Below are 15,284 nucleotides of genomic sequence, written 5' to 3' on the forward strand. Positions count from 1 at the left end.
TACGCTGTTTTCTTTCCTTTTTTTGGGTAGAGGGGGTGGGATTTTTTTTTAAGAAAAAAAATTACATCCCCAAATCCTTGGATGAGTACTTTTAAGTTGCTACATGAATGCTTTATGCTTCTTTCCAAATGAGATGGCACTTACCAGCGGGACTCATCCCCTCCGCGGCACAGCAGCATCTCCCCTGCAGCAGCCGTAATGCCTCGAGGAGGGGACGGTGCAGCAGGAACCCTCCCGGCACCTCTGTGCACCTCACGAAGCGCTGCTTCAGCAACGGGCCCAGCACAAGATCTGTTGGCTTTTCCTTTTGTCCCGAACAGCCAGAGCGCCGATATGGACACACGCCGGTGTTTTGCTTCGGAAGTGGCTGGGTGTTGGTTATAAGAAGACACTATGTTGTTATTTTCACTATTCAAGAGTGATAATTCTTGCCTTAGGTTATTTTTGAGCTGAGGAGTTCTGGATAGCGGAAGACATTAGATTCTAGATTCACGTTATCCGTGTGGGATGTGAAAGCAGCACTGTGCACTCCCAGCAGATGAGTGAAAGAGAGCAGATAAATGTCCTACCTGAAGCTCTTCCCCTCTGTTACATGCCGAGCCCCAGTCCCACAGCCACGTGCCCGAGGGCAGCTCCAGCACAGCGGGCACAGGAACTGCTCCTTGCTGAAACGCCGTGCAGGCACTCGCTTGTCAGCTGCATCGGGCCCAGATGGGCGCGTGTTCCACATCTCCGCGGGAAAGGACCCCTCTGAAAAGCTTACTCCTAGAGCACTGAAGTCATTTCCAACATTAATCTCCAAGGAACAAACATTTTTTGCTTTTGGGTGAAACAAAACGAGTGGAATAATCACTTTGAGGTTCGCATGGGTTTAGCTTTGTATTTATCTTATGAAATAGTAGTGGCAGGTTTGCCACCAGAAGGGCTGGTCTCATTACCTACAATAGGCTTAGCAGTCTTAAAAATGTCTCAGCAACCGGCAACGCAGTACAGAAACATATTTTGTGTGTAATAATAGTCTCAACTGCTGTTAGAAGGGATTAAGCAATGGGTTTTTTCCTTTATCAGCACAACAGAGCAGTGCGGACAAAGCGAGAGGGTAGCAGTTGTTACTCTGTGAATGAGGAAATACTGTTTTATCTAATTTACTGCAGCCCGAGGTGAAACATTAACTCAGCTTTGAATTATGATGGGATGTAAAGTAGCCTGAACAAAAACATTGCTGGGCTTTCTTCTGAGAGCATGAACTTGGAGGCCTTGCAGTCTCACACCACACACCTTTCATTTTACTGAATTCTTCACTGAAATGTTTACCTTTGGAGTAGACTGATTTGAGCACTGCGGAAATAAGGAAAAGAAGTTTTGTATGAGGGGTGTTTCCCAAAGGACTAGGAAAGTATTTTAAAGCGATAAAAATAACTGATTGCAGACTCACCTTCAGTTTTGCATCTCAAAAGATATAGAAAATGTCTTAAGAGCGTTTACATAGTTCCATACGTGCTACCTGCAGAGCTCCCTGCCCCTTCTGTGCGTGGTGGAGCTGGCGTCGGCTTCCCACAGGCTCTGGGTCGGGGCCAGGTCGATACTCCTTGCGTGTCTGGGATAAAGTAGGTTTCAGACCACTCCTTCTCAGGGTCATTCTTGATCTTTAAAATGTGTCTGGGACCTATGCCTGCCTGCCAGGGAATGCACACACCGAGCCAAAAGGGAAATCACCAAAAGGAGGAAGAAATCTGACATTTTTGCTTATGTGATTATTCACAGTTTACGTTTGTTGCAGCATAAAGCACCTCCAGCCCTGGCAGAAATAAAATAACAAGGTCCTGTTACCAAAAATCACTGAAACACTCGTGAGCTGATGGAGAACCTGACCTTTGGTATGACACTGATGACTATCTGACACAGAGAAAACGTCTGGTGTCCTTAAAGGCCCTACAGCCTATTTACTGCTACACCTACGGTCACGTCAGACCGTCACACGCCCCTGAAGAAGTTATGTGGCATCTGGAAAAGTACTGACCAGCTTGTCCCCACGGGACCGCTGGTACCCAGGTGCCCTGGCAGAGCCCCAGCTCAATTACCAAAGGGAAGCTGCTTATGTTAGGGCCACGTATCCGCCTGCCAGCGAGTGCGCGTGCTGTATCGAACGGGAGATCGCCAAGAGAAGGAGAAAACCTGACGCTGTCACTCACGCAATTATCTGCATTTTATTTCCGCTGCCACATTAAAGGAGTCACCACTCCAACAAAAACGCCTAATGAGAGAAGATGCACCACCCCCCCAAAATACCCTGTGTGACGCTTTTGTTTCAGCCTGGCAACCTGGTGAATTGGAACCATCGTTCAGAGCTGCTGGACTGCGTGACAAGGTATGAACAGAGGTGACAGCAGCGTCCCCAGCCGCTCCCGCCAGCGGCTCAGGTGCCACCCTGGTTCGGCTGAGCTGGCTCTCTCCAAGTCTCGACTGCTAAAAGCGCTCTGGGGAAATAAATAGCTGCTTTGGGGAACGCTGCGCACTCTTCCCTGTGGTGCCCCACAACGCACGCTCCTGAGACACAGACCTGATGGCGGGTCACACTTGCAAGGGAAAATTTCACTCTAATAAAGATTAATATGTGGGGACGCACCATGACATTTTTTCTAGTTGCCTTTCATTAACATTCTCAGAACCTCGAACAAACACCAAGGCCTTTTGGTTTTCTGACTGCCAGGCTGGGACTGTACGAGGCACAGCCAGCACTTGCTCTATAGGAGCAGAACGTTTTCACTACAGACCCCTGTACTGAGGTGCTCCAAACCCTTTGGTCCTCAGAAGTCCTGTGACAGCCTCTGCTTCGCAAAGTCAGAGCAATGCAGGGTGTTTGTGAGAAAGTCTGCGCAGCGGCAGCACTGGGTCCGATTCTCATGTTGTTAAATCACTCCCCTACAACTTTTCAGCAAAAGCCCTGTCATTACTTCTTATGCTGCTTAGCTTTCGCTCTTCAGATCCTCCCTCATCCATTGCTCTAAAAGCTAAAATTCATTTTCATAACTTCCTAACAGCCCCTATTCATGGCCAAAGGCACTGGCATGCCTCTGCTCCTTTACCTGACTATCGAACACCAACAATGTCCCAAAACATCCCCGAACACCAGGCGGCTCAGCCACGGGTACCTGGTGGCTGTTCCTGTAAACTCAACGTGAACGGGGCAAGAGAAGGAGCCTTCGGAGGCTGTTTTATTTTAGTGGATGACAGTTTGGTGTTAAGGAAAAAACCACTGTACTGACACGTGTGGTGATACTTTCTAGACAATGCTGGTGACTGGGAATTGCCCAGCTCCATGCAGGGAGTGAGGGAGCACTCAGAGGTGCTTTGAGCTATGGGAAGGGTACAGCCTGTTCCCCATGGAGATGTCAGACCGTTTGCTTGTTTCTGTGCCAGCAACCCCGATATCTGAATGCCAGCCGTCTGCTGGGTTAATCCCTGACTCTGCATGTGCCGTGGGTGGAAGCGGAGAGTTTGGGAGAGCTGCAGTGCTGCCTCTCACTGAAAACAAGAAAGGAGCCTCCATGGGCAGGGCCCAGGTGCCCATGCATCAGTGCACTAGAAATACCTCGAGAGCGAAACCACCGAAGACCAGCCAAACAACATCTATTTCTCCCTTCTTTGCCAGGTGCTAAAAAAAGCCAAAGCAGAAAAATCCCAGCGTGGGGAACAGGTTTGACCAGCTTTGTCACATTTTTGTGTTCCCCCTGCTCTCTAATACAGACCCAGGCAAGGTTTTGTCCGTCCCTTCCAGATTTTGTCAGTACCGTGAGGCACCTCCGGCCCCTTCCCTGAGGGAGCTCTAGCCCACTGCGGTTAACTTTCTCCAAACCCCTACAACAGGGCATCTTCTTACGCCCTAGACTGGTCCCTAGACAGAAGGAACAGCTAATGCACAAGGACTCATCCAGTATATGAAAGACTGGTTTGGTTCCCAGCCCTGACAAAATCACCTCCACGACCCTATGGCTTTTCTCAGCTCCCACACAAACGCGGGCACAAGGCAGCACCTCCCAGCCTCACCGGGGGCTCTAGAGATTCACACAGGAGCTGGCAAGGTGTCAGGTCCTGTCCGCACAGAGGGCACACAGACGCTGTAAACCCCGCACGGAGCCCGTAGCAGAGCTGCAGTAAAGAACAGCACACCTCTCCTTGTCTGCTACCTCCTTGAACACGGCTTTTACTGCATCTAAAATTACTCCAGGTCTCTGCAATGTCACACCGATTTTTGCAATGATCTTTTTTTCCCCTCTCTGAGCAGGTCTGCTCGAGCCCTGGAATATCTGCTTCGCAGGCTGTAATGAGATTTCCATTCCAAACAGGGATTAAATGCGCTCTCAGAAATGTGAATTTTCAAGGTCTGAAATTCTGTTTTTGGACTTCGAAGCTGCCAAAATCTAGACCATATTTTCCTGGTTTTGTGTTCTTACACATTCCTTCATGGCATGCACTAAATATTCACTGCTACAGTAAGACATAAACTAAAAGCTGAAATGTTCTGTTAATTTTATTTTATTGCTCAAATCACTGCAAGGCATTGCTCTGATTAAAATCTCTTACCTTCTTTTAATTTCAGTGTCTCTTGTTTACTTGTGTCCAGCTGTTTCATTTGGATACAACAGGCGACTCATCTAGAAAGGAGTTCAATAACTCGTTTGTGGCAGATGTCCTTAAAGATCTTAGCATTATGATATCACAGCTTAGTGCAGAATAAAATAAATGTAAGGCAAATTAAGTACTTTAAGACAAATTTTTAAAAATTTGGAACAAAAATTGAGAACAACCTAGAAGCATTTTTGCAGCTCAGTTTGTCCTGGAAACACACAGGTTTTTCCAAAGAGTTCCTCTATTTATCAATTACAGCACAGACAGGTCTTCTCTCCCATCAGTCCAACGCTCACTCACTGAAATTCATATTATTTTTCCGACATACAATTTGTTGGTAACATAATGGCGAATGGTTTTCCACAACAGCTCATGCTGTGCAAAGGAAACAGAAGTCTCTAAACTGAACGCTCTAAAATTTAGAAGATCTGATCGGACAGAAAACGTTATCTTGACCTCTGTCTCCCTTGTATACTGACATTGTTCTATATTTTCAATTTATATTGATTTATAAATCAATCAATAAAGTAATTAGAACAAAAAAATTGGATAACTTTCTGTGAAAACATCAACCTAACCCTGGGATTCTAAGATCAATCTTTGATTTTTTTTAAATCAACACTTTCCAATAACTTGCTAACCTTCTGGAAGGTTCTGGATCAGCACTAACTTTTCACAGACATTTTAACAAGAGACTGACTGTACGTTACCGACAGTGGTCCTTTCACCTCCATCCTTTACCCCATCACGTACACGCTCCTTGGCTCTCCCTGCAAACGTAAAGACTAAATGCACAACCTAAACAACCAGGCTTTATCGTTCTTACAGCCCCTTCAGCTGCCGGCAGAGGAACCCAAGCTGTGGCTTGGGTTTTGGAGACACTGCGGACACGGTCCCAAGAAATCCTGTGGCGTAGGGAAGGATGGTCACGGGGTGTCATAAGGAGTGTTCAGGCTGACCAGAATGGCCTCGTTCTTATGGGTTTTTTAACCTGGTTCCTGGCCCCGGGCGAGGGCAGTAACCATCCGGGCTGGTTTTCTCTGCAGCTAGAGCCCAGAGCAGAACGGATTCCTACCAGTGAAACGTTGCTCTGTTGTGCTGCCGCCCCGGCCCCGTTCGCCGTTTCACGAGAGCTGAACGGCAGCTCCACCAGGCCTGTGGTTGCAAACCCCAACGAGCAGTAACTTCCACAGTGTCTCAGGTTCGGAAAGGAAATACTGCCCTCTCCCCCGCACCGAAGCACTAGCAGCCTCTTGCAGGAGCCCTTGTCCCAAGCGGGGAGCGCAGACTGCCCTAGGCCCAACCTTGGCTCTTCCACGGGCCTCTGCGTGCAGCCTGGGGAGCTGCCTGTGCTGGCCGAGTGCGACCCGGGGACGGGACAGCGGATGAGGTCCCAGGGGAATTTCACAATCGAATACGGCAACTTTTTCTGGGCTGCCAGGAGGCACCTTCCCGCCACGGGGGTTGCCAGCCAGAGCCCCCCAGTGATTCTGAGTCCCTACAGTAACAGATGGAGAAAGACACACTCTTCTTTTGCAAGACAAAAAGGAAAGTTTAACAAAACAGGCTGGAAATAACCACATCCATTGAGGATCTGGAGATCCTCCGGTCATTTTCCACCTCCTGGGAGGTGGGTGGGACAGGTCTCTTGTTTGCAAAGAACCAGCCTCTCCTGGCCAAGCAGCAGGGGTAGCTCCATCGCCAGCTCTCTGATTAATCAGGACATGCAGGGTTTCTGCTCATGCAGCTCCCATGCCTGGTCCCATGCAGGGCAGACCTGATGTGACGAAAAGACACAAAATTTTGCTTCAGTTCTCTATGAATTAGAAATAATTCATTTCCCCTAGATTCTGTTCTTCAAAGTTCACCTTCCCTACTCTTAGATCTATTTTTGGACATATTTTTAATGACCATGTTTATTAAAAAAGTATTACATGGACGTGCTTTTTTTTTAAGGACTCCTCAAAGCCAGCTCTCAAAGGTGTTTGTGTATGAAGGCGGTTAAGTTCGCACCGTGTGACACCCGATATCTGCCCCTCGGATAATTAAACGCGATTCATGCTGGAATCTGGCCCTGGCCGCGCCCACCAGGAGGGATCTCGGCGACACCCGCGGCTCCCTGCGACAGCCCAGCGGGCAGCACGCGCACCGCACGCAGCCTCCTCGCTGCCCGGACGGACCTTCGCTTCGGAAACCCAGACATCTACTTATTTATTGCTGCTTAAACACAAGGTATTTAAGCAGCGGCTGTAAATTACGATGAGGATAATCAATTTTTAAAGAAACAAACCTATTCTCTTAGCTGAAAGACAGCGCGTGGGGCAAGTGCCACCCACACAGCACCTGCCCATCCTGAGAAGAACGAAAATCATTCCTGGGGCAGCCTCTGTTAGCTAACCTGGCACCAGGGTCTGTGCTATGATGATATACAAGCAGTGCTAAAAATTATCATGGTAATATTGAAAAAAAAAAAAAAAAGGCAGCGTAATTTAGAGAAAACAGGAGGCTGCTCAGTTCCATTCGATTGTTATTCTTCTCTTGCCCAAATCTAAAATCAGAGCAGTACATTACATACAGACATGAGACACCTGGATTTGTTAAAGGTGAATGCAGGTGAAGGATCTAGACATAGCAGGACCTATGAACATACAGATTCACATCTTAACCTCCCTTTTTCCTTTTTTAAAATATTTGAGCGCTATCCCACAGCCAGGTTACTTCAAGGGCTGAAAATGGGGCTGACTCTTCTCAGAGGGCAATTGGTACATTTGTGCAGCGGAGCACCATGGGGAGGTGACCGTGCCTGACCCCCCCACCTAAATCACTCCTGACTTGCGTGAGGTGCACGCTTTTGGGACAGAATTCAAAGAAAGAAGCTGCCCCTGACCATCTGTATGTGTTCGCCTGTGCTGCGCCGACTGGGGTGACTGTCACCTGGGCACGTCAGGATGTGTCACCTCAGCTGGCCTCAACGCGGTCGGCTGGAGACAAGCCAACACGGGGCTGCAGCTGACCCCTGGGTCCAGGGTGATCCTGCGTGGGTCGTTTATGACGGGACGCCTGTCCTTGACCGGCCTGTTGGGGTTGTTAACCTCCCGTGTTAACCTGATGATTTAAATACGCTGAGGATCTAACATCACTATTACCGATACCTTGACAATTTGACTTTTAACTGCTTTTTTATTATTCTTTAACCTTTAACTAGTGTCACACAGACAATTAGCAGCTGTGTCTTCAAATTTGTCTGGTCATTCCTGTTTATTTTTAATAACATTTATTTATAAAGACTCCCCTCTTTCTTCCTTTCACTTGGCCTAAACAACTGAAGATCTCGCTAGGTACGTGATCCCACGGCCTTATTCGTGTTGGCTGTACTTGCCTGCCGTCACTCTGTTGCCTGTCACTAGTTTGAATTTCCTTTGCAAAGGAGCTTAAATAATCCTGAGCGCTGAACCGAGGGGCACGTGCTCTGGTTTCAGGCAGACGGCAGCTAAGGAGGCAATTCAGGATGGAAGGCAGAAAGTTAACAAGCTGCTCTCTTTCCAGCAGGAGTGCTCAGCTCCACTTGGGCTTGGACCTCCCAGAACTGATCCTGGATATTTGCCTTTAGAGATAATGATAACCTGGGATTTCTTCCCTGAAAAGCAATTCATTAAACTAAATCTAGGTTGCAGACCAACAGATAGCAGTTACCCCACCGTGCTCCCAGACACATCCGTCTCTAGCGGGATACAAGCCTCACTTTCTCCAGCATGCTGCGCGGTTTCTGCAAGTTTGTCCACCTCAGATGCATCTTCTGGCCCCAAATGGAAGAGAACCAGGCAGCTGATAACTTCTACTTGTGCAGAGAAGTGGATCTTCATGTGCCAAGATATCCAGGCCTCTTCTCTTTCCAGCTTTGCTGCACCTGCGAGGATAAGCAAAGATTGCAGAATTAATCTTGCAGTACGAAAAAGCTCTTACTGCATTCAAAAGTTACCTTTTCCACACGCTGAGATGCGGCACACGCTCCAGCTTCACCCTACCGCTCTCTGGAGGACGTTCCCAGGGATGCTGTGGGGACGGCCCTTGCTGCCACTGCACGCCCACCCTCTTCCCCACGGGCCCTTCAAACCAGCGGCTGCGACGCCCCAGACCACGCAGGCAGCAGGATGAGACACCCGGCCCGCAGTGCTGACGGGCTGAGAATAAAATCAGAGGTGTCCAGTACCTCACAGCAGCGAGCAAGGCTTCCGAGCCGCTCGAGCCAACCTGATGTTGAAGATACGTGAGCAGCGTACGCACGTGTGGGTGAGCCAGAGCGAGCCTCGCCCAGCGGCGGCTCTTCGGAGCTGAGCGGCGGCGTCAACGCCTTGTCCTTGCAGGGACGGCGAGAAGTCGGGTCTGGCATTTCCCACAGGGAACCTCCGTCCGAGCAGGCTGTGCCTCGGGGGCAGAGGCGGCTGTCCCCAGGCGCTCGCTCCCTCTCTGCGCAGCCAGGAGCGGCCGGGGGAGCCGTCAGCTGGGCAACGCGACCTGTTTAGGCACCGGAGCGAGACCAATACCACGTTTCACACAGACATCTTTATTTTCACATTTCTGCACGTGTGCAAGAGAATGTTGTTTTTCCTGGGATGTGCTGGTAGACATACTATACCCTGCAGAATGGAGTTTAGCAAATTTTAAAATATATATATATGTACACACATATATATAGTCTTGCAAAATTTCTTCTGCATTTCTCCATCTGTCAGAATAGGTGCTTACAACAAACCAGAGCTAAAGGGACACTGTGAGGTTTTGTTTCATTTTTCTTACCTCTAAAATAAAATAGTGTTTGCATTTTTCTTCAACTCAATTGTCTGTTGTGGTTATACTTAAGCAAAAATGCTGAAGAGACAAGACACACGTCTACAAGCTTTCAATTTTTACTACTCCAAGATACTATCAGTGGGGCAGGTAGAACATTTTGGAGCTCTTATTTAATCTTTCAGTTAGGTGTATGTCACTGCACCCCTGAATCAGCGATGCAAATAAATCATTAGCATGTAAATGCACAGTTCATCAGTTTATCACCCTCTATGCAGACAGATACGAGTTTGTAAGAGTCCTGCTTTTAAAAGTTACACTGTAAATGTTTAACCTGACAGCGTCCCTTAAGAAAAAAGTACATACTGGGCTTAAGAAAGGACACCCTCGTACAGGTATTTTCTTTTTATTATTAAAACCATTCAACAAAATTCCATACAAATTGCCATTGGAGAATAGCATTTGTAAGAGTGAAGCTGTGCACTGCTGCTCCATTAACATGGCTTTAGTTATCACAATTTACAGTATTTGCACATTTCCTTAGGTCTTTCATAGCACTTCCATGAAGAAAAAAGGTTGTTACGCTGCCGCTACCACCTTATCAGAGGTCACACACGGACACAAACGTGTTTGTTCTCAACGTGTGTCGCAGTCAGGCAATGCCAAAGTTCTGCCCACAGTACCTGAACCTTAGGATATCCATAGGTCAGGTTTACAGCTTGACTGGTGTTTACTCACAATATTGCAATGCATTCAAAGTAACAGGGAAACAAACATTGACAGTAACAGGCACATTACTTTTTTTTTTTTTTTTTGCATTATCATTAATCACATTCCTATTTTTCAACAGATTGTTGCCTAAAATGCATGTTAGAAAGGCTTATTTTAGAAAATGCTGGCATGAAGATGCAGACTAATGTTTGTAACTAACGAAACAGTCAGACCAGTGGTTCAGACATTATTTAAACATTCACAACTTTGGGAATATTTGCACAGCTGATAGCACTGACAGATAGTCCAACTGTAACTTCGAAGCCAGCGCAGTAACTACCTTCTGCATACTGGCAGTAGGATTTATGATGGCATGAGATTGGAATAGCATACTATGTTTTATTTAGGAAGCTGCAGTAGTATTTGCCATAAATATTGCAAGCCCCATTTATGAGCGACGCGAGGCTTTGCAAGTTTACAAAGTAACATTCACGGAAAACACAAAAAATAAACCCAAAGACATTTCCATGCAGAGTACGGTTCTCTCACAGTCACTGGATCTCTGTCATCTGTTGGCTGGAGCACACGTGCCGTACACACGTATGCTGATCACGGAAAACCCAGAGGCCTTCTCCACACAGTGATGCAGAGCAGCCTCTGGCTGGTATCAGGGGGGTCAGAGACAAAGACAGGACAAGAAATGGTTTCACAAAGGCAACCACTGCCACGGACAGAATTTACCATAAGAGCTCTGTAAAAATACCACCGTTGTGTGTCAGCAAATCCTCCCATCTCAGCGACAATGGGCTTCAAGTGGAGCAGAGAGGTAGCAACCCAGGGCTGAACATCAGGTAAGCGCAGGCAGGGTCTGGACTCCTGCGAGACCGAAACTGAAGCCACTTCTGCCTCAAGGGCAGAATCGGGACCAGCACGGCTGTCAGCATCTCCCGTTCTGCCTCACGCACCCCCAGGAGCTGAAAACTGACTCGGTGGAGCAGAAAAGGGGATGCCAACACTGCAGGGTCGCTAACGACAGCCTGATTTCAGCAACGCACTCAGGCACGTCCTGAGAGCGACACCCAAGGGTTTGAAGAACGTTGCCAAACTGGGGCCACGCTCACCAGAAAGCAGCGACAGCCCCTATGACACGGGCAGCCCCGCACTGCCCGCGTAGCGCTTCTGCTAGTGGAGACACAGAAAACATAGCTGAGGCCAAACTCACCACAGTCACTCCAGAAATGCATTGAGCTTCAGGGACCGTGGTATCACCCAACTAATAATGTTTTCTTTCTAAAAGGGCACATTCCAAACTTTTCAGGCTGTATGTGCCATGTCACAATGGGAGCAATGCTGCTGGAGGACGCAGGCACTGTGCCAGCCCAGTGCAAATCCTTGTTTCCCATTACCTTGACCACTTTTCCCTCAGCTGAGACTGCTAACAGACAGATGCTCTTTCGGCGTGGGGGAAAAGGGCAGGCTACGTATTATATTCAACTCTGCCATTCACTAAAGCGATCGCAAGAAGAATCTCGAAGGAACAGTATGAACATTACGCATTGCTTCAGCTACAGCGGATGTGGCTATCGAGTGCCTGTTCAATAACAGCCACACCGACAGTACTGGACAACTGGAGGACAAGGCTACGCTCGCAGCATTGCATCACCTCAGCGTTACTGGAGTTGCTGTGCTCTGTACCACTGCTAGGCAGGAATTCATTAATGGTGTTTGTATGAAAGGCAATAAACAGGAGAGACTAGGCTGTCGTTCCTGCATACGTGTAACTTCACTCACTTGAATGGCATTTTTGATGACAACTGGGCAACTCAAAGAAATAAAGTTAAGACTACACAGAAGAGAATGGAGGAGCACAGTGAAAGGGGAAAACATCCCATCTTGGGGAATTAACACAGCATTACACTGATCAGACCTACTTCTATAATCAGGAATACTTTGAGAGATTAAATTTTTATAAAATATAGGGCTACAGAAATGAGACATTCTATATACTTTGTATTACAAAAAGCTTCCACTTACATAATTTTTAAAATATATCTTCACTGCTAACAGCATATTTGTAATATAGTATCTGATATAATAAAAATATATGCTTACTGCATGGGAGTGATGTAGCACTACATCAAGGACTCTCCTTCCTGTGTGGTTTAAGCAGCTGGAAAAGTTGGCTGTTCCCTTCTCCATTTGCTTTCTCAGCCATCAGCTGCCTGGAGACTGCAATGACACTCTGGTGCATTAGCCTTCTTAAGGTCTTCTACAAAGCAGGCTCTGACTTGTCCCTCAGCTGACAAATAATCTACTGGGCAAAATCCAACCTCGGTGTAAATTCACTGCATGAATCTTCCTGTTTTACTAATTAAACAACACAAACCCCCAAACCAACACTCCGTTTGCCATTAGTAAGGAAATGGGACTTGTACAAGTCATGCAACTGCCTTGTAAGACAAATGATTTTGCTATAGAAAATGTTAAACTACCCAAAGGGACATACGGGCCTGGCAGCTGTTTCTGAGACTAATAACAGCTAAGTAGCTCCTAATTAAACTTACAGGGCACTTCGTGGGTGCCTACATCTGTGTGTGGAAACACAGCTGCATCGTCTGGGCCCTCTTCTGCACTAAGTAAAACTGGAAAGATTAAATAGATCCATACAGTGGGCGACACTTTACTGGAACATCCAATGGAAAAATACAAACGTTCAAATGATGAACCCAGGAAGCGTGTGCCAAACTACACCAAAAGGACCACAGCGCATGACCATGGTGCTGCCAAGATGCACCCTGGAGAACCACTTGCTGCCCCACCACGTGCTGCGACTGCAGAAGGTGGCTGGGATCACAGTGGGTATTCCTGTGCCAGCCCTTACAAGCCTGCCCAGTCTTGCAAGAATTTACTATCATTGAACAGGATTTGTTCTGTAGTTTGATATCTACGTGCAACGTATGTTTTGCTCCTTTCTGGCTCACCCTGGCATGAAGGTCCTCTGGTTAATGTGTTCAGGAAAAATTCCACTAAACTCAACATGGTGGCACCAGTGCATGTGAGAGGAAAAGCGGGATCTCTGCAGAAATGAGGATATTGGCTGCACAGGCTGTCTGCTTAATGTCCTAGGTACATTTACTGTTCGCTTTTTTTGCAGACTGCCCTGGTAGATGTGACCTTTTCCAAAGCAGATTAATGGCAAGGCATTCATAAAGTATTTTACCATATGGTAGTATAGACTGAGCTTTTCACTTGCAATAGATGGCTGAGTAAGCTATCGACATGTGCTATCGTATGTAATCAAGCTTGCTAGATTAAATGCAGGACTTGTGCCTAGCAAACAACGCTGTATATTACTCATTGAACTTTGAGCAGCAGTTCTCTCCTGCCAGGATTTATTAAAATATTCACATGCTTCCAAAACGAAACAAAGGTCCACCGGCGTCTCTTGGGAAGAAGAGGTGGGATCGGTTGCATTCAGTTGCCATTTGGTTGGAGATGTCGTACAAAATCCTCACACACTGAACATGGCTGAATTGTAAAAAGCTTTCATCCAGAAAGGAGATCTTTGTTACACAGAAAGTCTCTTGACTCCTCCAGCACTCGCCAGACACGGCTACATGACGTTCTCAAAGAGCTGTAAGGATCGCATGATATTGTCGTCCTGGAAGCAACGAGAAGATATTTTCACAAAACCAGCACTGACAAGCACAACTCCTAACTGTGCATGGCACAGGAGGGGCTCTGCAGCTGCTGCTGCAGGCTACAGCCTCGCTTTCATAGCGCTCTTCATCCTCCATGAGCTGGAATTCACTCAGTGATCAGGCCCTGATTCAGCAAAGCAGCTGTCTTTTACTTTGGTGCCTTGGTTTGAGGCATGCAAGCACAGGATCTTCGCGTAAGCTTGACACTGAGCACGGGCTGTGCTTTACTGAAGACAGCCGGACACCAGCACTGAGCTGGCGACTGTACTGAACCCTCAGACTTCAGGGCCCAACTGCGCTTCGTTGATCCTGAATATGCAAATACACACTTGGCTAATCTGCTTCAAAAGTCCAAATGAAATTGCAGGTTGTGAACTGACAAGCAAGCTGCCTTGAAGGACTGCTTCATCCCACAAGTACAACCAGCTCAAACCACTCAACCTCTCCAAAGCAATGCTAGGAGCTCACTGCCCATGGGCCATACCCTCAGAAACGGCAGAAGTAAACACTACAGCGCACTGTGGTTTGCTTTTCATAAAGAAAACAAACCGAAACATCTTAGTGTTGCAGGGCTTGCTCCCATCTGCCAGGAAACCACAGAGGACAGAGCATCAGTCAGCACAGCTCCTAGTGCCAGCACGTCCACGCAAGGAACCAGAGCATTCAACAAACTCGAACAGTCAGAAGTAAACTAAAGCTGCTTCAGTGCTGAGACCGCTCATCATACACACACATCCAGCCTGAAGGCAAGTTACGAATGTGAAGAATAATACACCACACAAATGATCAAATTAAAGAGGCAGTCAAAACCAAGCTAAACAATCAGGAGGGACCAAGAATTAACTAACTGGAAAAAAAAAAAAAAAAAAATCAGCCTTGTATTATGCATCTGCTAACAAGGATTTTGCCACCTGAAGTCCCTGACTAAGAACTCATCTGGATGCTGCCAGAGCCAGCCATAACACAGAGCCAGTGCGGAGCCAGTCTAACCCTCCACAGGGAGCATCTTCCCGTTGCTCAGGTGCAGAAGAGCTGTCTGACTGCAGAACAGGAAAGATTTTTCCAGGGAAAGTAAAATACGCAGGAGGGCTGGTACAAGACATAAACTTTCTGAAAAGCAGAGGCCATTATTGTCCTGAATAAATATTAGGGACATCTCTGAGCAAACATTCACACAGTCAATTACAGTTTAAGACAACAGACACTTGGACAATTGGCAGATGCTTCTCTTTATGCCTGTGCTGAAAGCACCAGCATATATATATTACAGGCAACCTAATGTACTGAATTTGCAAGAGACCTTATTTCCAAAATGCGGGGGGGGGGGGAATCATTACTGTGATGACAGCATTTTCTTTTAATGTTTGAACACTGGTTTTATAAGTCAGTGCTGTAATTACAAGATTTTGTGAGACCTTTGGCTCTGGGCAGTTCCACCAACATGGTACCTGCTAG

General features: G+C 47.1%; 1 protein-coding gene across 5 annotated transcripts in view; it reads right to left on the bottom strand.

The window, feature by feature from the left end:
• Positions 1-13,741: 13,741 nt before the first annotated feature.
• Positions 13,742-15,284, bottom strand: part of KCNIP1 (potassium voltage-gated channel interacting protein 1) — a 278,893-nt gene continuing 277,350 nt past the window's right edge. For all 5 annotated transcript variants that reach the window (XM_086471284.1, XM_086471283.1, XM_086471285.1 and 2 more), the window contains one exon: positions 13,742-13,789. In XM_086471284.1, coding sequence (XP_086327410.1) covers positions 13,742-13,789 — 48 coding nt within the window. The remainder of the gene's footprint in view (positions 13,790-15,284) is intronic.

Source organism: Leptosomus discolor, chromosome 10, assembly GCF_034619465.1.
Source record: "Leptosomus discolor isolate bLepDis1 chromosome 10, bLepDis1.hap2, whole genome shotgun sequence".
Taxonomy (NCBI): Eukaryota; Metazoa; Chordata; class Aves; order Leptosomiformes; family Leptosomidae; genus Leptosomus; species Leptosomus discolor.